Source organism: Endocarpon pusillum (assembly GCF_000464535.1).
Source record: "Endocarpon pusillum Z07020 unplaced genomic scaffold scaffold2738, whole genome shotgun sequence".
Lineage (NCBI taxonomy): Eukaryota > Fungi > Ascomycota > Eurotiomycetes > Verrucariales > Verrucariaceae > Endocarpon > Endocarpon pusillum.
This window is the reverse complement of record NW_006916231.1, coordinates 107,236-128,865: the sequence shown is the minus strand read 5'-3', so window position 1 is coordinate 128,865 and position 21,630 is coordinate 107,236. Positions and strand designations below refer to the sequence as shown.

At 49.7% G+C, this 21,630-nt stretch overlaps 7 protein-coding genes across 7 annotated transcripts; 2 read left to right on the top strand and 5 right to left on the bottom strand.

Moving 5' to 3' along the window:
* Positions 1–1,826: 1,826 nt before the first annotated feature.
* EPUS_06110 (uncharacterized protein) lies at positions 1,827–2,687 on the bottom strand (the record flags this gene model as incomplete). Its single annotated transcript, XM_007803834.1, has 1 exon — positions 1,827–2,687. One exon carries the CDS (start codon positions 2,685–2,687, stop codon positions 1,827–1,829), a length of 861 nt encoding a protein of 286 aa, XP_007802025.1.
* Positions 2,688–3,662: 975 nt separating this feature from the next.
* EPUS_06109 (uncharacterized protein) lies at positions 3,663–5,783 on the bottom strand (the record flags this gene model as incomplete). Its single annotated transcript, XM_007803833.1, has 2 exons — positions 3,663–5,671; positions 5,720–5,783. The coding sequence occupies 2 exons, from the start codon at positions 5,781–5,783 to the stop codon at positions 3,663–3,665; spliced, it is 2,073 nt and encodes a 690-aa protein (XP_007802024.1).
* Positions 5,784–8,104: 2,321 nt separating this feature from the next.
* EPUS_06108 (uncharacterized protein) lies at positions 8,105–8,557 on the bottom strand (the record flags this gene model as incomplete). Its single annotated transcript, XM_007803832.1, has 1 exon — positions 8,105–8,557. One exon carries the CDS (start codon positions 8,555–8,557, stop codon positions 8,105–8,107), a length of 453 nt encoding a protein of 150 aa, XP_007802023.1.
* Positions 8,558–9,139: 582 nt separating this feature from the next.
* Positions 9,140–10,478, bottom strand: EPUS_06107 (uncharacterized protein; the record flags this gene model as incomplete). Its single annotated transcript, XM_007803831.1, has 5 exons — positions 9,140–9,466; positions 9,542–9,814; positions 9,880–10,027; positions 10,085–10,329; positions 10,398–10,478. The coding sequence occupies 5 exons, from the start codon at positions 10,476–10,478 to the stop codon at positions 9,140–9,142; spliced, it is 1,074 nt and encodes a 357-aa protein (XP_007802022.1).
* Positions 10,479–11,397: 919 nt separating this feature from the next.
* Positions 11,398–12,322, bottom strand: EPUS_06106 (uncharacterized protein; the record flags this gene model as incomplete). The annotated part of the gene is made up of 2 exons (XM_007803830.1): positions 11,398–11,722; positions 11,754–12,322. 2 exons carry the CDS (start codon positions 12,320–12,322, stop codon positions 11,398–11,400), a joined length of 894 nt encoding a protein of 297 aa, XP_007802021.1.
* Positions 12,323–12,835: 513 nt separating this feature from the next.
* Positions 12,836–16,355, top strand: EPUS_06105 (uncharacterized protein; the record flags this gene model as incomplete). The annotated part of the gene is made up of 6 exons (XM_007803829.1): positions 12,836–13,544; positions 13,601–13,914; positions 15,190–15,565; positions 15,617–16,030; positions 16,083–16,291; positions 16,344–16,355. The coding sequence occupies 6 exons, from the start codon at positions 12,836–12,838 to the stop codon at positions 16,353–16,355; spliced, it is 2,034 nt and encodes a 677-aa protein (XP_007802020.1).
* An 884-nt stretch (positions 16,356–17,239) lies between these two features.
* On the top strand, positions 17,240–21,427 carry EPUS_06104 (Protein kinase C-like; the record flags this gene model as incomplete). The annotated part of the gene is made up of 8 exons (XM_007803828.1): positions 17,240–17,714; positions 17,771–18,037; positions 18,087–19,058; positions 19,111–20,351; positions 20,406–20,811; positions 20,884–20,939; positions 20,986–21,108; positions 21,236–21,427. The coding sequence occupies 8 exons, from the start codon at positions 17,240–17,242 to the stop codon at positions 21,425–21,427; spliced, it is 3,732 nt and encodes a 1,243-aa protein (XP_007802019.1).
* Positions 21,428–21,630: the final 203 nt, after the last annotated feature.

Sequence of the window (21,630 nt, the reverse complement as noted above, 5' to 3'; positions counted from 1 at the left end):
AATATAGGTGAATTGTTGAATAAAAAGTCGGACTCCATGATGGGCTTTGGTCATTTTGTATGGCTCACTCACCTCGATTCAGCCAGTCTCAATCATGCAGGAGTACATCTTCTGCCTGGCCGCAAATGAGGCTACAGAAGGACAGCCCCAAGCTCTAACTCCTGGGCCGCTTGACTAGCTATATGAAGTACTTGCAGAGAGCCAATGCCAGTTCTGGACGGGATCATCCTTGCAATGTGACAGAGTTAAGGGAACCCTCGCCCCAAGACAGTCAGATGCATTGTGCTCATGATATAGGGTGTAAGGATGATACTGGCGAAGGTCGAACCCAGCAGACACATGAAACAGGGCGTAGCCAGGCGCTTACAGACGCAGACGAAGCATGACTGGCGCAGTCGATGATGTGTACCGAGTGGCAGAGCGCACGATTGGACATGATCGAGTCACAGCTCGCAAGCCAGGCGGCACGGACCGGCACATTGCAGACGAGGAGCTGTGTGCATGAATCTTGAAGGTCATGCCATGGCCTTTCAGATATGCTCAGCAGTCTTGGCAGATGGTCAAAAGGTCTTGATGACGCTGCAGAGTCGTATACAGTAGTAGTCGGTATTTGTAGCTCAGCAGCACGGTTGCTGAGGACAGGGAGCGAAGTGGTGGTTCATGGGAGAGTGGTTACAAGGCGGTTTGTCAAACTTGAAGTTTGCAAAGGCCGGTCTTGGCAATCGGCCGGCGGAGCGAATGGCAGAAGTGGAAGGCAATTAGAAGAGCATATCAGTGGCACAGCAGTGTATAGTGTTAGTGTATATATAGTATTTGACAAATACTGACATACAGGGTTGCAACATTGATCCTAGGCAACAGCTTCATTGCTTCTGAGTTCCGTGATACACGAGGTTGGTAAGAGCTGCGCTTACTACTTAGTAGGACCACAGCGCATTGTCATCCAGAGGTACGAAGATGACATCCAACAATTGATAATACCGCCACATGCATGCTACTCCCATCAATAGCTCTAGTCAACATTCTCACCGCAGTCAGACCATCCTCATTGTTTCTCAGCTGCTTAGCTTTGCCCTCCCCGCATGGTGAATGGCTGCTATTAGAGGCCCTATACCCTCATCTGGTTTCTGCCGAACGGAAGTGCACGTGTACCGCATGCCATTGACCTTGTCGTAGAAGGATTTGCTAGTCTTTGATGGGGCACCAGCTAAGAGATTCGGGTGACTTGGTGAATGGTGTGTACAGTGCTCCCGATCAGACCTGAACGTGGTAGATGATTGTCCCAACCACAAGAAATCGATTCTAGACGACCACTGTCCGACAGTACTGGCAGACAGGCATTTAGGTTTGCAAGAGACGAAGCGGCTGGCAGCGACCGAGTCCATCATTCGTGCTTGACACTCAATACTTCAGTCTCAAGCAACGAAATCTCTTGCATCTATCGGCCGTTAAGAATAGCCGCATGAGTGATGCATTATGTGCACTGACAGCTACAGCATCCGGCAAGGGGCCGGATGGGTTCGCATGAGCAAGGCCCTTTGGGCAGCAGCAGCTGCTGCTTTATGCGATGAGCTTCCTTCGCTCTGTTAAAACGAACCCTGGCAGCATCGACCTGAATATTCCGAGTATCTGAATCATGTGTAGTCTCAGCGCGAATTTGGCTTCTGCCCAGGGAAACAGACTCTGTCCCTCATTTGGTAGTTGCTCACTCTCACCTGAGGGAATCCCACTAGATGAATGTCCTTTGGAAGTTACTTGTATTGCGGTTGCGTTGACCATCCGACCCAAGTTCAACGGTAACAAGTTGTGGTGTATGATATTGTTGCTCACTTTGTTATAGCAGAGAAAGTCATACCTTGTGGCGACGTATACTGCATTGCTCTAGTCGACCCCAAAGATTTCCGGACTTGATTTTCTCGGAACTTGACTTCCTTTTCGTCCTGGCTGAGAGTGCAGCAGCAGCAACAGCATGCCCTCACAAAGTCGCTGCCCACATCACCAGGGATTTCATAAACCTTCCTCACCCGAGAATGCTGGATTGCAGCCAAAATGAGATTGCAGCCGCAGAGGAGCGCAAAGGCGGCACAAGAGCCGTTGAAAGCCGAATATCCCAGCAAGTTGGTAGGATCCTTTCTCCCGGATCGCTGCGAAAGCCGATATTGTGTCTTGCCATAAACGATGCAGGGGCACCAAGCACCAGTGCAGCAGACACCTATGTCTCCACAGTCACACAAGCCATATTTCCATGTTCCACCCTTAATGTGTTGGCTGGCATGCATTGCCTGTCCTGGTAGATGATTGTCAATGACTGAGTCGAATCCCATGTCCTCATTCTGAAGGTTCTTTGTACTGCTGGGGGACACTGGGCTGAGCGGATTCTCATCCGGACCAATGTGCATGGTCTTTTGTTCCTTGTGAAGGTCCATTCTTGATTTGACTGGGGGATACCCGGGACTCGTAGTGGCTGCCTCGGTTTCTGCTTCCTCTTTGCCAAGATACCGTGCACCGGCCTGCGTAATGTTGTTGGCGTATTGTGTGGAGTCTACAGGATGCTCCACATAAGTCCTGAAATCTGGCTTTCCGTGTGAAGAGTATGAGGCGGAAGTTTCGGGAACTGACTGAGGCGTTACTGGGAAACCCGGAACATCTGAGCCTGGACGATGATATTGAGGTAAAACCGTATGCATAGCGGCTGTTCCAAAGAAAGAATGGATTTACCACCCTTACAGACCGTGTGTGTTATCCAGACCGGAAGTGGTCAGTACTGCCTTCAATGTATGAACGCTTTCTTGCACTTGAATAATTGACTCGGATGCCCGCGAACCTTCAAGACGAGGTAGGAACCAATGAAAATGACTTTCTACCGTGCATCCGCAGAAAAGGAGCGAGAAAGTATATTCAATCAGCCAGACCACCAAGCAACAACCTCAGAGGTCGGCAAGGTTGTCTTTCCGTCAATAGCGGAAGGAAAATATCCGCTGTATTCCGTCATGCACGGGTAGAACGTTTAAGGGTTGACTGATGCCCTTTGACGCCAGATCCGGGATGGCAAGGTAAAGAAAATTGCTTTTTGGGTACGAAGAAAATATTCACAAGCGGTGAAATGGACTCCTCATAAGCTTTCACGCCGATTGAAAGATGAAAAGAAATTGTCAACAATATGGAGAATCCTTTGCGAATGAGACATGAGAGTATCTTAGAAGAAGGGATGCAGTAAGAGGGGAACAAGGATGGTGGCGGGCGCCCTGATTCGTAGTTGACTTGGAAGTTAGCGTTTGATCATCACAGCTGCGGAGTGGAGTGAGTGGAGTTGCTGCCGTTAAGCGCCGCAACTTAAGTGCGCATCACAGATTAACAGACGCTGAAACTCACAGCATTACTGCCTCGGATTGGTCAAGGATAGACAGCTGTCACTCACTGGCAGTTATCACACACGCCACCAGAGGCAGCACTTTTTGGTCAACACCCTATTCATCTCAGGGTCATCCTAAATGTCATCACTGTCCAGAGCGCTATTCAGAAGGTAGCTCCTAAATGAGTGCCAGACAGGTGGGTGCTACCACTCGTCTTGGAACAACAGGCTTGATAATTTTTCGCTGTGTTCAACACAGTTTGAGAAAAGGCCTGGTGACCAATACACCATAATCCCAGTGCTAGAAAAACTACGTACAAATTGACATTTTAGGTACGCCAGGGTTGGGAGAGAGATCAACAGTCGGCAATTCTGCCATGTGAAGTTTGGCAGCGCCGTATGGTTTCATCATAATTGTGAAAGGTTGTCCAGTGCAATTCCGTTGCCCAGCTTTGGGAGGGTTTGTGGCGTAGCCGTCCGTCCAATCCCATTCAATCTCGCATACTAGGGCTGATATGGCCACCGGCGGAGCATTCTCGGCAAACACCGGATTTGGCAGTTGCTCATCATGACTACTGTTAGACACGAATTGCAGCGAAGAAGGGTCGATAGCGACAGCCCACGTCGAGATTGGTGTAATCGTCCAATCTCGTGCCTCGGGCGGTGCTCCAGAACCTTCAGGATAATTTTGTGGTGGTCGCGGTGAGTACTCACCAGCAACTGATACGGCATACTGTAGGGCTCCGTGATATACAGCGACCGTATCGTTGGCTCTGTTGTCAACCCTGATATCCGCAGCAAGCTCATAGATCACAATGGTATTTCCAGCCGGAATATCCATGGTGTGCATTCCCGTGTAAAGATCTGGGCTAACGGTATAGGGAGATGCGCCATTGATCGAGACAGTGGATTTGTTCCGGATCGCCCAGGATGGAACCCGAATTGAGAAGGCAAAGTCCTTATCCGCCTCAATCGTGTAGTACAGGACGTAGTTGAAAGGGTAGTTGGTTTCGCAGATAATCTGGACCCTGGCTCCTAGACTAGTGGTTGCCCTGACTTCTGATGGCCCAAGAAGAGCATGAGCTAGACCAGAATCACCAACACGAACAAAAGAGGCCGACAGAAACTTTGGGTAGCCCTGAGGATGATTGACAGTACAGCAAGGATAGTTTGGTTCCGTGCCGTAGGTCTGGCCAAGATTGTTAACGTTCCAGAACGGTGACTTGGAGAGTTCGTGGGAGATAGGCTGATTGGTCTGAGCGACATACTGGTGAGCCCACCAATCGGCAGTAGCCATGACGGGCAAAGCGTTATAAGCGGCACGTTCGCATTTATCAGCAAAATCATTGTCGCCCATTGTTTGGTAAAGATAGCTCATCGAGAACATTATCTCGACTACCGCACAAAGCTCAGTGCCTCTGACGGGGCTAAGACCGGACAGCCGCTCATCACCAACAATGCTTCCAGATGGCGTGCCGTGGTAAGTGAAGGTAAGGTTGACCCCTTTGCGAGTACTGTTAAGAAGCTCGTCGTTCTTGGTCAGCCTCCGAAAGACCGCACCAGATTTCAGACCTTGGCCGGCATTAACCACGTGGATGTACGGGAACAATGAGTTCGTTAATTCCGCAGGAAGCGTGTCTAGATCCGGCTTAATATAATCCTCCCGGCTATACCAGTAGGACCAGTCATATGCCTGTTCGTAGAAGCGTCGCATACATGCAGATATGTTCCGTTCATTACCTTCAGGATACTTTTCGTACAGCCATTGAAGAGCAAGGACCATGTCAGCAACTCGGGATCGTCCCCACTGCTCGTCAAATGTATCGCCAGGGTGCCAAACGTAGCCTTGGTAGTCATTTGAGAGCATTGAATGCATCAAGTTGACAAAACTATGCATGGCGGTAACAATTGTCCCAGCGTGCGTCGTCCCTTGTTCTGCTTCAACCAATTGTATCAATCCTAGAAACACTGGATATCTTCCCCAGAAATTCCGGCTCTTCACATCCGTCTCAGGTCCAAGCCAACCATCGTGCTGCTGATGAGAAATGACGTAGTACGCGGCTCCAGGAACTTGTGCCTTCAACCGTTGATCGTTCAATCCGTAAGCCAAGGGTACGAGGCCGTAGAACCAGTAAGGAAATGCTTCGTTCAATGGACTATATTCTGAGTCACCTCCCAGCCACCGATTATCTTTGACCAGAAAATAGAAGTCGCGTTCGTGTCCAGGGAGGCCATCAGCCATCAGCTGTAATTGATCTCGCAACCATCCTGATGGTCTTATGGAGCCGAGAGGGAGAGGTTCAAAAGTGAAAGGAAGCACTATGCACACGATCAGTATCAGAGCATTCACTTTAGGGCGAGTCATACAGCTCTGGTTCCCAGAAAGCACAACTTCATTGTCGTTATGGTCCCCTTCGGCGACTGTCTTCATTCGCGATTTGCAAGATGGTGGAAACGACTCCCAATGATATGGATCAGCCGTGCCACACAGACCTAAGCATCATTATTAGAAGCTTGCGTATGTCCTAGAACAAGTTTGCGCACTAGTATCATCTGCTTGACCGGAAGCTGTACTCATCTTATGTACATAATGGAAGCCAGAATCATACTGGTCGCGGTACCCGAGGAGGCAGTAGAATAGGACCACGAACGCAAAGACCGAGGCTCCTATCTTCCACGGCCGGAATCCCATTGTTGGGGAGAAAGAAAGAAGGTTTCGAAGAAGACATCTTCCAAAGTTGAAGGAGCTACGACCACATTCTTTACAAGGGATGGTTTGCACAGCAGTCCCACCACGCGCATGATATCGGCATAGAAGCTACTTTGTTTTGTTTGGGTCATCGTAGTATTGTCCGGATGAACACTGTAAGCAGTGATGAAGTGGATGGATGGAATTCTGTTTACCTGCAGAATCTATCTCAGAAGGAGAAGGCTAATCTACTAGGCCCTGGCACGTGACCGCCGGGGACTCGGCTGTACGCGTACGAAAACGTGTTACATAGCGCGAAATATTGCTCTCCGATTGGACCAATGCTGATGTTCCCTGTGTGAGAAGTACCGACCGGCCTTTGTTCACGATACAGGCAGATCACTCCTACAGTATTTGGATTACAGATGACAACAGGAAGCAACTGGGCGATTTCCTTGAGGCCCAAATTAAATCGGACAGAGCGAGAATTATCTACTGCAACACAAGCTGAAGCGGAAACCTCAAATCCACAACAAGGAAGATTCTTGACAGCAGAGGCGTCCAGAGCTCCCCAGAGCTCTCTCCGCATCACCACTTGAACTCTCCTTCAATCTCCGCATCCATTAGTAAAGTGGATGGATGCCTACATGAAATTCGTACTCGACATCCTGTCCAATCCACGACATTCAACATGGATTGTCCCGGGTCTCCTCGTCGCCGAGGCGGTCTTGGGTGGTCTCATCATTTGGAAGATACCATGTACAATCCTACCTGCGCACCTCCTTTGGCCGGTCCATCAGCTGAGTCGCCCTTCCAGATACCGAGATCGATTGGACAACCTACATGCAACAAGTCCGACTATTCATTGCCGGCGAACGCAACTATACCTTGATCAAGGGTGACACTGGTCCCCTCGTCTACCCAGCAATTCATCTATACATTTATTCCGCACTCTATTATCTTACCGACAACGGAACGAATATTGCACTCGCGCAAGGCATATTTCTTGTCCTCTACCTGGTCACGCTTGCATTCGTACTGGCATGCTACAGGAAAGTCAATGCTCCGCCATGGTTATTGGCTCCACTTGTATTATCGAAAAGATTACACTCAATATTCCTCCTGAGACTATTCAACGATGCATGGGCGACGTTAGGTCTCTGGGTGGCAATCTACTCCTTCCAAAGACGTAATTGGATTTTTGGCGCAGTAGCCTGGTGTTCGGGTCTAGGAGTGAAGATGACATTGCTGTTGGCCGCACCAGCGGTAGGGGCTATCCTGCTTCAAGGTGCTGGTAGGAATCAGGGGGTACTGAGTGGAATGCTCTTGCCACAGTTACAGGTTCGGGCATACAAGCCAACTGAGTTGGTGCATTCGCTGATTTGAGACTGTTTAGCTAGCGAGTGCGTTCCCTTTCCTCATCGAAGGTAGGAGCAGAGAGTATCTGAGCCGCGCATTCGACTTTGGCCGACAATTCCTTTTCAAATGGACCGTCAATTGGCAATTTCTAGGCGAAGATGTGTTCATGTCACGCAATCTGTCGTTTGCGCTCCTGGGAGCTCATGTCGGGATTCTTCTCTTTTTCCTTCAGACACGATGGCTGAGACCTTCCAGCTCCGGTATCATCGACTTTGTGGGGAAATACACCCGAAGCAGAAATGTGAGAGTTGAGAAGCAAGTCTCAGAAAGTATCACATCCATCTTTGTGATGGATGTAATGCTTGGAAGCATGGCGATTGGCTTGCTCTGCGCCCGAAGTCTGCATTACCAATTTTATGCCTATATTGCTTGGGCAACGCCATATTTGCTCTGGCGATCCGGGTTGGGCCCGATATGGGTGTTCGTGAATTGGGCAATGCAAGAGACCGCCTGGTTGACGTACCCAAGCACGAATCTTAGCTCTGGGGTAGTTGTCCTTCAGCTTTTCCTAGCCACTGCATCCTTATGGTCGGGTTCTGGCAGGGGAACTATCCCCTCATCATCTGAGATAGAGGCAACCATGAAGGAACATGTGGAATGAGAACGTCACATTCCGTTGCTGCACTGAACAGCTTCATATCTTCTCATGATCCAGTGTCCTCCTCTTTCTCCTCATCCCCCAGATCCTCCTCATCAGAGCTCGGCATCTTTCCCACCCTCGACTCCCCCTCATCCTCACTCCTACCCCCCTCAGATCTCCTCCCCCCAAACTCCTCCGGCCAATACCCCTTCTTCCTCCACCTCTTCTCCTCCCTAACCACGTTCACAATCTCGCCATCAATCTTATTCTCCCTCTCCCCAAACACCTTCCGATCCGTATCAATTAAAACAAACCCACCTCGCTTGAGCCAGATAGAAGATCTAAAGCGCGATTGCAGCTCAACCAGTAATTTAGCCCCCGACGCGGTTTCTACGGAATAGAGATTGTTGCCTTCGGCTTTGATGAGGCGCGCGATCTGCTGGGTTGGAGGGAGGGTTGGCGGTGGGGTCAGCGTTTCCTCGACTGTGGCTTGGAGGATGCGGCGGGGTGGTGGCATGTTTCGCCTTTTCCGCGGTGTGAATCACACTGTAGAGGGATACCTGTGGATGGTATTGTACTACTAGTACGTAAGATGAGATGAGATGATTCTTGGTCGTGCCTTATGTAGCCAGAGATTGCGTAGATGTGCACTGTTCTAGAAGATATTGATGATTTTATGAGGTCACACTCTTCTATTTGGATATTTCTTTTTAACACGATAGACAGTATGTAGTGAGCATTTTCGATGAGACAAAAATCAGTGCTTAAGTTAGTGACTGCCAAGAATGAAATCTGGCGGCTAATGAAGTTGAAGTTGAAGTGCCAGGCTGGCTCTCTTTCTTACTAGCACGCTGACTTCAACGTCGAGTCAGCCTGTTCGTGGATCGCCGTCAGGAAGCCATTGAGGTCGTTCTAGCGCACGGAAGCCTTGATCTCCACTGTATGCCTCTATTATACGCTACAACGCTGAATGCAGCAACAGCTAAACGGGCTTCAACTGACATGCCTACAAAGTGGCTGAAGGAAGTAGTTGACATCGAGAAGGCGTAGATGACTGGCGAGACGGACGGCAGTGCCTCACCATTCACATATGCGACCCCTAAACTTGCCACTCCTTCTCGCGCGCCAACAAGTCTTTGACAGTATCAACGATGCTGACCTCCAAGGGAGTATACTTCCAATCCTCCCCGCCAAGAATCTGTGTACTCTTGGTTGTATCCCAGCCCGTCGGATTGACGCCGTCGGGCAAGATACGATGCGGTTCTCCTTCGGGTACCCTATCTCTGAGCTCGGGGAAATTTCGGCGAATAATGTTGGCGACGAGCTGCGGCGTGATCAATTCGTCTGCAAGAAGAATGCGTTGTCCTGAGGCTTGAGGACTTGTCAACGCCATGATATGGGCTAGTGCAACGTCACGGACGTCAACCTGCAAGGCAGCCGTAAGAGGTGTTGATTAGAATTTGAGATTCCTCACTTGGAAAGGCGGAAAGGGGGCGCTCACATGATGGTAGAAGGGAAAAGTGACGCTGTCGATCTGCTTGTACTCCCCATCCATAAAACTGTACACGAATAATTTATTCGATCCGTTAACGGACTTTGGACCAGAGACTGGCTGTAGCATGGGTCCGATTATGACAGTCGGATGGATGGTAGTTAGATCAAAGACAGGTTTTTTATCTTCCATGAAACGCCACGCGGCTTCTTCGGCCAGCTTTTTCGATGCGACATAGCCAAGCACAGGATTCTTGGATTCGATTGCTCGAGCAGCAGTGATCTACGTGCTGTAATTAGCAAGCCGTTCTTTGCCGAATTCTTGTCCGAGAGAGGGGACCATGCTACCGGGTTCCAATCTTTCTCCGTATAGTTCTCGCCAGCTCTACTCATATCCTGGAAGGAATTGAGGATAGTGATAGCACTACTAAGATATACAAAGCGTTTCAAGTTAGAGCCACCGAACTCGTGTGCACTCTTGAGTAGACCAACAGTTCTTGTTCCCACAGTCAGCACTCACTAGCACATAGGGAACATGACTTATCGACCTCACCCTTGGACGGCAGGATTGATGAGATCTCTCTGGAAGTCAGTGGCAGCGAAGTCGACTGGTGAAGCAGTGTGTATGATATAGTCGAAGGCGTAATCTGACTTAAGGAAGACATCATCAAATATCCCCTCCGCCGTAATGTCCGAGATGTAGACAAAGTTGAGTGCTCCCTCCCCTGAGGGATTTAGAGCTAGCATCTCTCGAGCCTTGGATTCGGATCTCACGCTCGCTGTCACGAGAAATCCTCGCTGTGCCATTGAATTATTAGCTAGGAGAGGACATCAATCTTTAGGACGAGAAATCAAAAGAACATTACCTCCAGCAACTTTGCCAGGATGTGTGATGCAACAAATCCATTTGCACCAGTCAAAAAGACTCTTGCAGAAGTTTCGCTCATCTTGATTATTTCCTCTTATGCTATCGTTCTGCTGCTCTGTAGCTGCTATCAAACCAGATGGTGTTCGGAACGGAAAAAAAGGGGAGAGGTGGGGGATTTGAATCCACGATGTCGGCGGGGAACCCTATGATAAGAAGAGCGGCATGGAGATGAAACAGAACCTACCCGCCTGGGAGTACTTGCAGAAAGGGCGCATGGCTGCTCAGATTACCAACGAGTCTTTCTCCGCAACCAATCAATCTATTGAATCTTCAAATGGTACTCGGATGAATAACACTCCGGCTCAGAGCTGTACTACAGCACATGCATGAATCCTGCGCTGCGCTGCGAATGACTTTCCGGCTGCACACGTGCTGGTAAGATGGAAGACGGGTCAGCTCAAAAGAAGCAGGGATGAAGGCCAGTGGACGCATAACGTAGTAGTATGGTACTGTCGCTTTGGCAAAGCCAAGTCTGCCAGATAAGATAGGAATGCTTCACTATAAAAACCGCAGTGAATTGTCTCGCTCTTTATGACACTCTCGATCATGCCAAGAGTAACACCACATACGTAGTAAGGCTTGTCACGTGAAATGCTGCTCAGCCGGAGCCGGCCGGAAGGAATAAGGATATTCTACATCGAGTAATTGTCACGTGCACGTTACGTTAGCTCTGCTTGGCACCACTTCTTAGATTAGCTCTTGCTGCTCATCGGCTGCTTCTTCTCATATTGCAGTAGTACTAGGAGTAGAAGAGATTCCATTCTACCATTCAAGCTTTTACCATAAATGCTGTTGATTCGTTGGACCAGGCTCTCTTGTGTGCTTTCCTTATAAAAACGTCCTCCGTTCCAAGCAAAGGTCGTTAGTAGATAGAAAGCGATCTCTCGTCTCGGCTGCCTTAGCAGGGCTCAAGCGTCTGCCTTTATCTGCGACTTCACTTATTTCTTTGAGCCACCTCTTACGATTATCTCCTGTACATTAGCTGGCAGCTCGCTGACCTTCACGCTCCACTTCGGCTTGCCTTCACCCTCGTCGATTTCGACTTTGCTTCTCCTGACATCCCAATTCAAGCTCCAACACGTCCGCCACGTTAGCACCCTTGGTGTCTCCTTCAACGGTGCGTGCGAAGAAGAATCGAAGGACTCCTTACTCTGCGATGATCCAGTAACGTCTTGCTTTTGATGCACTGATGGTACGGGAAAGCTCTGCCGTAACCTTTCAACGAGCTTTGGAACCTCCAGGGCTATCAGTGCATTGTTGATGCTGTTTTGTGAGAAAATGTTGGCCAAACTACCGGAAACGACAAAGGAGAATCCCTTTCGCTAGGATAGCCGTGGCCGCCTGCTCTCGGCTACTCCCACAGCCAAAAGAGAAGCCCGACACAAGGATGTCCCCTTTCTTTGCAACAGAAGAAATTGCTGGATCATAGTTTTGCATACAAGCTTCCGCCATCTGTTCGACAGGTACGTAGTCCTGATAAGTGAGCTTACCAGGGTAGATGCCATCCGTGTTGATGTTGTCAGCGTCACAAAAGACGATTTCGCCAGTAATCTTCTCAGGGAAGCCGGACAGAATGGACACAAGCTTTTCCTCGTCTTTTTGCGTTGTTGTTTCTGTCTCTATGTCAAAATCTTTCTCAGCGTTTGCCACTGTGCTATCTAGCTGGTCAATGATCTTTTCAAGCGTTCTATCGGTTGTGATCATGCGATCTGCCTCTTGAATGCCGTCTCCTTCGCCAAACTCGACTCCTCTCCAGACTTCAAGTTCCTGGTATCGGCCTGGTCCTGAGATTTTTCCGCTTGAGGCACGAGCCGCCACCACCTCTAGGCTTGCTAGGTACGCTTTGGCATCCGTTGAGCCCATTCTGCCTTTGAACTTCCGGTTACTTGAGCATTCCTACCTCTCCCGGCTGGAGCAATCCTACCCCAAGTCCTATGTCGTCCATGTGTTATGCATTGCCAGGGAAAGTTCAGTGCCTTGGCAGTGATTAAACTTAGGGTCGGACTGCTTGGCTTTGGCAAGCCACTCGGCTCTTGCTTTCCTTCTGCTACCAACACCCTCTAAGTTATTTGAACAAAATTGGTTGAGTCGCATGCACCTCTGGCATTTCTCTTCAACATTGGCTCGATAGCACGGCGTGTTCTCGTAAACGCACGGCCGGCAAGCGCAAATAACTAGGTCACAAACAGACCTCGGACCCACAGGAATCGAGCTGAACGAACTGCAATGGGGGCAGAAGTTGGATGGTCCTTCCGGAAACGTACTATTTAACTGAGATGCGCAGTACCCGCTGAATGTGTAACATCAGCTACAGCAAGAGAACTCGAGCAGAGCAATCCCCCTACACCCAGTGGAAACCATGCGGCAGATCTAATCATGAGTGCTTCCCATCCATCAATGAATAAGTGGAGAATGGGAGCCAGTTGTCTGATGGTCTTTACCCAAGGCATCCACGACTCCGCGCCCGGTGCGCTCATCCCATACTTGGATCAGAATGACAGGATCGGCTACGCTTTTGTGTCATTGATATTCATCACTAATGCGGTAGGCTTCATCCTAGCTGCCCCTTTAGTACAAGCTATCGAACATCGATTTGGACGCGCGCGGGCTTATGTATTTGCTAGCAGCTTAAACGCCCTTAGTTTCATTGCTATCATTTGCATGCCATCAATTCCTGTGGTCGTTGTGAGCTTCTTCCTTCTTGGATTTGGACTGAACAATGTCTTTTGTGCCAATCTTGCAAGAGGAACTGTTATTCTGGGTTTCATGCACGGCAACTACGGCGTTGGGGCTACTGTTGCACCACTAGTCGCCTCTTCAATGGTCAGCAAAGGCAACCAATGGTCACACTCCTACCTAATACCAGTGTCTTTGGTTTTGGTTGGTATTGGCTTTGTGGGGTGGACGTTCTGGGACTACGAAAAGGATACGCGAATTCGGTTACTGACAGCGTTGGAACACACAGCCTCGCGCCAGGGAGCTGAAGCAAGCGACTTCCCAAGATCTGGCTTACTCAAAAGAGCCATCAAGCACAGAACCACTTTGCTCGGGGCTCTCTTCATCTTTGCTTACCAAAGTGCTGAAGGTGCTATTTCCTGATGGGTATTTCGTTTCTCATCAATTATCGCAATCGAAATCCAGCGCAAGTAGGGTATGTGACAACAGCAGACTTCTGGGCTGGGATCACACTGGAGCGTTTTCTGCTCGTACAAGCCGCCAGCGGGGTTGGCGAGAGGGTCTCGGTCTACGCCCTCATCGTAGGTGCGGCGGCTTGCCAACTTCTCATTTGGCTGGTGCCGAACATCGTCGGCAATGCGGTTGCCGTGTCACTAGTTGGACTTCTACTTGGGCTGGTCTACCCATGTGCAACCATCATTTTCAACAGACTTCTCCATCGCAATATTCAGATGAGCAGTCTCAGCTTTATCGCGAGCATGGACAGCAGTAGAGGAGCGGTAGCGCCTTCCCTTACGGGGTCTTTTTGCACCGAGGCTTGGTGCCGTTATGCTTCATCCTATCTGTACTTGTATTGGACTTTATATTGTCATGGTGATGTCATGGTGATGTCCTGGACGCTTTTGCCAAAGGTCGTCAAGCGCTTGGAATGAAATGGTACGTGTCACAATCTATTGATAGACGCTGTCCCGTGATGGACCAGATAGAAGCACAAATTGAACCACACGTCGAGTTGATTGTCGAATGTTGGATCCCGATATCTGCCGGCACACTGTACAGTAGACTTCGTCTGGCCGAACGCCATCACGGCGATCCATCATCCTGTGGTGGGTGGATTTAATTTCAATGAATATCATGGTCAATGCTTTAGCAATTCCTCAGATACATCAAACGTGAAAATAATCTATTTTATAGATTATAGCGTGAATATGCAATGTGTTTGGAAAGGCTAGGTGATCACTTTCGAGCATCTTCACTTCCTGGAGAAAATGGACCATCCCGTCTGCCTTCACATCGAGTCTCAGCCAAAGGTAGCACGAATCTGAGCCACCAAATTTATTGAGACTTGAATTTTTCATTTGCTACGAGCTGCGGTTCAGCCGACACCCAATACCATGGGGCTGGATCGGCTCTCTGGGAAGTACAAGATCTCCCACGAGTCACGAAGGCGCACAACCGGCAGCAGAGAAACCCACACCCTCATATCTAACCTCGTTGCGTGCGTACCACTTCCAAAATGCTGCAGAATCAAGATCGAGCAATTACTTCACAGCTGTTCAGAACCTGTGGCACTAACAGCTGCGGAGGACATCCTCTTTGTAGTAAGTTCGTTATTGAAGAGCGTTGAGTGGTGATACAAGACTCGGTGATTGCATGTTGATTCTGCTCTTGTGACCACGGAAGTCTACTGTCTGGACCGTTGATCGATTCGTATACTCAAAGCAGCCTATTGAAAGTGCTTTGCGGCGTCGGAAACCGACGTATCATCGTTGGAGGCAACAATAGCTCAGCAATCATGTTCCTCATTCACCCTCCCCTATTCTGTGAACAGACCTCTGTTCAGGCCACAAAAGATGAAATCGCGGCTTTACCGCAAATCTCTTCACCCTATATATTGTCCTTCCTCCTCTGAAGGATGTTTATTTTCAACATCGTTCTGCACTCGTTCTTCAGGCCTTCTCTGTGATCATCATTCCTTCTTCCATCTACCCAACTATAAGATGTATTGGACTATTCTTCTTTGCCTTTCCTTGGATCTAATCACACATTCACAGGCTGGTCCTGTTCACAAACACTGCAAGAGAGGGCAACTGCCGGTTTCGGTTGCTCGTGCTGAGCTTCTAGGAAACGTCCGCAGCTTGACGACACATGTCAAGCGAGACTTGGGTTTTCAGGGCAAGATCGGCGACCATGTTCTGCTTACCTACGGCGATACCATGTACAGCGATGCCAACTACACAGACAGCTGGCGGGGTATGACTAGTGACTCCATGGCCTACGCCACGCGCAATCCTCTGGAAGTTCTTGACGTTGGTCTAAATAACGAAGGATTTCCTGCCCAGTTCTGCCCGATTGAGAAGAAATATAGGGAAAATGCGGCAGAATGTGCTATGGGCATTACCAATGTGGTAGAGACCAGTCCGGGGCAAGGTAATCACACACTTTCATCTCCAACCTCGGAACACTAGTTCACATTCACAGGAATACTCTATTTCTTGAAGAATCATCGTCCAGGCGGTGAGAACCACCTTGTAGGTGCTGGGGTAGCAACCGTCACCATGTCTGATGACTATCCCGCCATTCCTCAGGTGACGCGACTTTCCGAATATTGGTGGGATGGTGAGACGGAGCCCTGGTATGGAGATGTCGGAGCAATCCGGTCTGGCGACCATATTTATGCATATGGGCATGCCAAATCAACACCATACGTGTATGTCACTCGGGTCCTGTGGCAGAATGCAACCAATCTTTCTTGCTACGAGTATTGGAATGGCAAGACGTGGCAGAGCGATCGGTTGTACAATGTCGGTGAAAACGAAGGGGTGTTCTGGCAGGTCAACCAAGGCCAGGTCATCTGGTCCAACTATTATGGCTGCTTCATGTTTGTATATTCAGGTGAGTGATTGGCGTGGGCGGATCTGCCTTTTGCTCGACGCTGACCTTTCAGACAACTGGATGAACAACAAGGTATTAGCCCAAGTGGCCTACACTCCGACTGGCCCATGGTCAGACCCTGTCCTGCTCTATCAGGCAACGCCGATTACCAATGGCAGCTCTATCTATGCCGCTGTGCCTCACCCGTACTACGACGAGAGTGGGAAGAATCTCGTGGTCACGTTTACCAACCACCCCAACCTCATACAGGCTGTGAATTTAGTAAGTCCGCCCGGCGCGAAACTGGGTACACACATGGCTAACAATCAGTCAGACATTCACTTAAACTCCAGATCTCACAAAAAGCCGAGCCGAGAATCTGGAGCAAGGACGTAGTTACAAGGCTTCTTTGGTAAGGATGAGTCTTATTGGGTAGACAGTGCTCGAGAAAGAGGATGGTGAAATAGTGTCTTAAACATGACGCAGAAGCGTAATCTCTCGGTTCAATTCGTGGGCAGACATTCTCCGTTCCCATCCCTGGTGTGTTGAATAACTGGAAGCTCCAGGCCAAGGGTGAATGAGACAGGTCGTAAGGTAGAACTCTACTGTATCATGATAAACCGGTCTGGGTGTTTTTATTGTCTCTGTCACCGGGTTTGGGCCAAGCCTGTTGACGGCATCCACCTCAGCTGCCAGTGGTAGCTTTTGATATTTGTTCCCTTTTGCCTGCCAGAAGCCACTCAGACCACCTTTCCCACCAACTTTCATGCATGGTGCTGAATAGGGCTCCGCTTCTGTTGAGGATCAGAGACCGCATCTAGACGTTTCACTCATTTTCTGCCATCGCTCTGTTTCCCGGATATTTCCAAGCCGCGTGGCGGTGCAACTGACGCAGAAGAGTATTATAATCAACACGAACAAGCTGACCTGCGCACGCTTATCCTTCCTCCGGTGCACATGTTCGTCTCGTCTCGTCGATGTACTCCCTACACATGCTTCTGACCACTCCGAGACCAGATCAGAGGACAAGCGCCACATGAGGTCAACACAGTCTTCTTCCATCAAGTTCCGCATTGACACTTACCCGGTGACCCCACCATCCATCCCCAGACAAACTCCCTGCTTGTGCTCCCACAACAACAACAACCCTGAATCCAGGTCGCGCGCACTACAAAATCTGCCATACACCCCAAGCATCATCCCTTTCTAGGCGGCTGCTCAATTGAAATCATGGCTTCTGATCAGGATAGACTCATGGCGGAGATCTACCGCAAAATAGATCGCGAACGGGCCCTCATGCACGCCGCCTCCAGCATGCAGAGGGCAACCAACAATGCAACCGTGCAGGCCAAAGCCGACACATCTATTCGAGAAGGTCGGAAGAATATCGAATATCTTGAAGAAAGACTACGCACTCTGCAACTACAAATGCAGCCCAGCGGCCCGCCACCACCACAGCACGGTGGTCAGGGACAATACGCTCCGCAAACGGGAAGACCCACAATGGGAAGTCCTAGGCCTACTCCGCCGCCGAAGGATCCGAACGGAAGATCATATGGAGGTGAAGACCATGGAGATTATGGTGATCTTGGTCCAGGCGGATACAGTCGTGGTGGCTCCGGTGCCATGCCACCAAGAGCTCATTTTGCAGACACTGAGTCTTTTCAAACTGTGCCTAAAGCGCGCCCCAACTTCTCCAAGCTTGGTACGACCCAATAGGCGCTGTGTGAGCACATCATATCAGTAGCTGACCAATTGCAGATCTTATCAAGTACGATACGCCTTACTTAGGCCCCAAAATCCAACTTATGCTCTCACAGTTAGAGTTCAAGCTGAGTGTGGAAAAGCAATATAAGGCTGGGATTGAAAAAATGGTTCGATTATACCAGGATGAGGGTGACCGAAAGAGTCGAGCAGATGCCGAGGCCAGACGCATTGAGAGCAATCAGAAGATTCAGCTATTGCAACAAGCACTGAAGCGGTATGCGGATTTGCACGTAGGTATCGGTGAGGACGATGCCGGCGATGGTAAGATGCCCCGAACAATTCCTCAAAGCAACGAGCTTACATGTCGCAGATGATAGCTTAAATGCCCCAAATATGCGAAAGCCTTTGACAGGTCATCTACAGATGCGCATTCATGCGGTGCGGGATGTTGATCACGCAGTAGCTTCCAGATTTTCTCGTGGACCGGAAACTTTCGTCATCATGAAGGTGGAAGACAATGTGCGAGCGAAGACAAGAGCCACGCGAACGGACAAATGGACCGAGGAGTTTTTCAACCTCGATATCGACAAGGCGAACGAGATTGAACTCACCGTCTATGACAAATCAGGTGATCGACCTACTCCTATTGGCTTTCTCTGGGTACGCATCTCGGATATTGCAGAGGAAATGCGGCGGAAGAAGATCGAATCGGAGTTTCAACAAAACGGATGGGTCTCAGCTGATAAGATGGCCAATGGTGGAAGTCCTAACAAACCCGGTAGCCAATTCCAGGCTCCACAGACACAATTCATGGCCCCTGGCGATGTTGCTGGGCAGAATTTGGCACTTGGCCCATCCGGCCCTCAGCAGTCTTCCAATACTGCCATGATCGACTCATGGTTCTCCCTAGAGCCTGCCGGACGTATTCATCTGACGATGAGCTTCCAAAAAGAGATGGGTGCTCGCCGACCGTTCGATATTGGGCTCAATCGTCAAGGCGCCGTTCGCCAGAAGAAGGAAGAAGTCCATGAGAAGCAGGGCCACAAATTTGTCAAGCAGCAGTTCTACAATGTGATGCGCTGCGCACTCTGTGGAGAATTCTTGAAATATGCCGCCGGAATGCAATGTGCTGATTGCAAATACACCTGCCATCAGAAATGCTATCCGAAGGTCGTGACGAAATGTATCAGCAAAGCGAACTACGAGACCGATCCAGACGAGGAGAAGATAAATCATCGCATTCCTCATCGATTTGAAGGTTTCTCCAATATTGGAGCAAATTGGTGCTGCCATTGTGGTTATCTTTTGCCTATTGGAAGAAAGAATGCCAAAAAATGCTCAGGTAAGCCAGCGGGCTTCTAAGTCATCTATTCACAATACTGACCTTGTTCCAGAATGCGGTTTGACTTGCCATCAGCAGTGTGCCCACTTGGTTCCCGATTTTTGTGGCATGTCCATGATTGTTGCAAATGAAATCCTGGAGACCATACAGAGGACCAAGAATCACAACAAAACATCTTCGATAACTTCAGGCTCGGGGCTGAGCGGGAAGACATTACGGCCAGAGTCGAGAAGACCAGCAGCTTTACCTTCCAGCGCTTCAAGTGGAATGAGTCTCTCATATGATGCCGGAGCGCCTCCGCCTCCGAGACAGAACTATGATGCTGGAGGCATGGATCACCACCCCAAACAGCCTTCGATGGATGCCAGGAGCGCTGCTGCCAAGTCGTTTCAGCAACCTACTTCGCCTGTCAGACCGCAAGCTCCACGAACAGGTTCTGCGAATGATGCGATCCTAGCTGCCAGTGCTGCAGCTGGCAGACCTAGCTCGGTACAGACTTATGGGAAACAACCATCGGCGTACGAGCGACAAAGCACTGCTCCACCACCACAGATTGCCTCGTACGATCCGTCAGCCTACGAAAAGTTCAACAAATCTCCTCAAGCTCCTCGACAACAGCACATTCCGCAACAGCAGTACCCTCCTCGCACCGAACCGCCTCGCATGCAGCCACCACCACAAGCACAACCTCAAGCACCACCTCAACAAGCATTGGTGACCAAGCCAGAAACTCCCCCAGCAAGTGCTCAAGGATCTGGGCGAAGAATCGGTCTGGACCACTTCAATTTCTTGGCTGTCCTTGGAAAGGGCAATTTTGGCAAAGTCATGCTTGCCGAGACGAAAGCGTCCAAGCAGTTATATGCCATCAAAGTACTGAAAAAGGAGTTCATCATCGAGAATGACGAAGTCGAATCAACCAAGTCAGAAAAGCGTGTCTTCCTCATTGCCAACGAGAAACGACATCCTTTCCTCCTCAACCTGCATGCATGCTTCCAGACCGAGACACGGGTCTACTTTGTCATGGAGTACATTTCAGGGGGTGATCTCATGCTACACATTCAGCGTGGCCAGTTTGGCTTGAAACGAGCACAGTTCTATGCCGCAGAGGTTTGTTTGGCACTAAAATACTTTCATGAGCACGGAGTCATTTATCGAGATCTCAAACTCGATAATATCCTGCTGACTCTAGATGGACACATCAAGATAGCAGATTATGGTCTCTGTAAGGAGGACATGTGGTATGGTTCGACGACATCAACATTCTGCGGCACACCTGAATTTATGGCACCAGAGGTGAGACGAATAATTGTGCTTGCTCGAAAACTGTCAGCTAACATTCTGCAATAGATTCTCCTGGACAAGAAATACGGCCGCGCTGTCGACTGGTGGGCATTCGGCGTCTTGATCTATCAAATGCTTCTCCAACAATCCCCGTTCCGCGGTGAAGATGAGGATGAAATCTACGACGCCATCCTCGCCGACGAACCACTCTACCCGATCCACATGCCACGCGACTCCGTGTCCATTCTGCAGAAGCTGCTCACTCGTGAACCAGCACATAGACTCGGCTCCGGACCTACAGACGCGCAGGAAATTATGAGTCATGCCTTCTTCCGGGGGGTGAATTGGGAGGATGTGTATGAGAAGAGGGTACCGCCGCCGTTCAAGCCGACTGTCAAGAACGAGAAGGACACGAGCAATTTTGATACCGAGTTTACCAGTGTGACGCCGGTCCTGACACCGGTGCAGAGTGGTAAGTCTATATCTCTTCTCTCCCACCCCTCGCATCTATCTGTGGCTTGTGTGCTGACTGTATGTGCAACAGTACTGTCGCAGGCTATGCAGGAAGAATTCAGGGGGTTCTCCTATTCAGCGGACTTTGTATGAGACCTCGGGAGGAGAGTAGGGGAGGCTGGATCAGCAAGAGGACAGCGGATATGATGTGGAGCGTCCCAAGGAACCCAGCCTGCCCCTCGCAGCTCCCATCTTCGGCTTGTCTCTATCTACCTCGAAGCAAGCCTTTGACAGCACGAAAGCAAGCGACGAGACGGTAGCTACTGCCCATCCGCGAACTTCGGCATGGAAGAATCCTCGAGATGCTTCCATCTGATGGTGGTTGCCTGATGGCCAAAAAAGACACAGCTTGAAAGGATAAGACTTTCTCGGACAGACTCCAGGCCGCGGAAGACACACAGACAGACATCCTCACTCTCGCATACATCTCCCCGCTACGTGCCACACTCCACTTAGACGACGAAGCGATGGGGAGCGCGAGCTGGGCTGGTGCTGGTGCTAGATGGCTTGTTCTGATTGATATTGATACCGATACCGATACCTACTCAAAAGAGAAGAGGGGGGCGGTTGGCTGAAATGATGATGAATGTAGCCGAAAAAAAAAGAAAACGCAATGACAATGAAAATGAAAATGAAAATGACAGATACCAAAAGTTTGATGAGTAGATCCCCAGCGGTGATTCACGAGATGGGTGACTGAAAGTGTGGACCGAAAATGCGCCCGGTTGAGTGTTGGTTATACAACGCCCCATTTCCAACTCCATGCATTTAGAAAGGG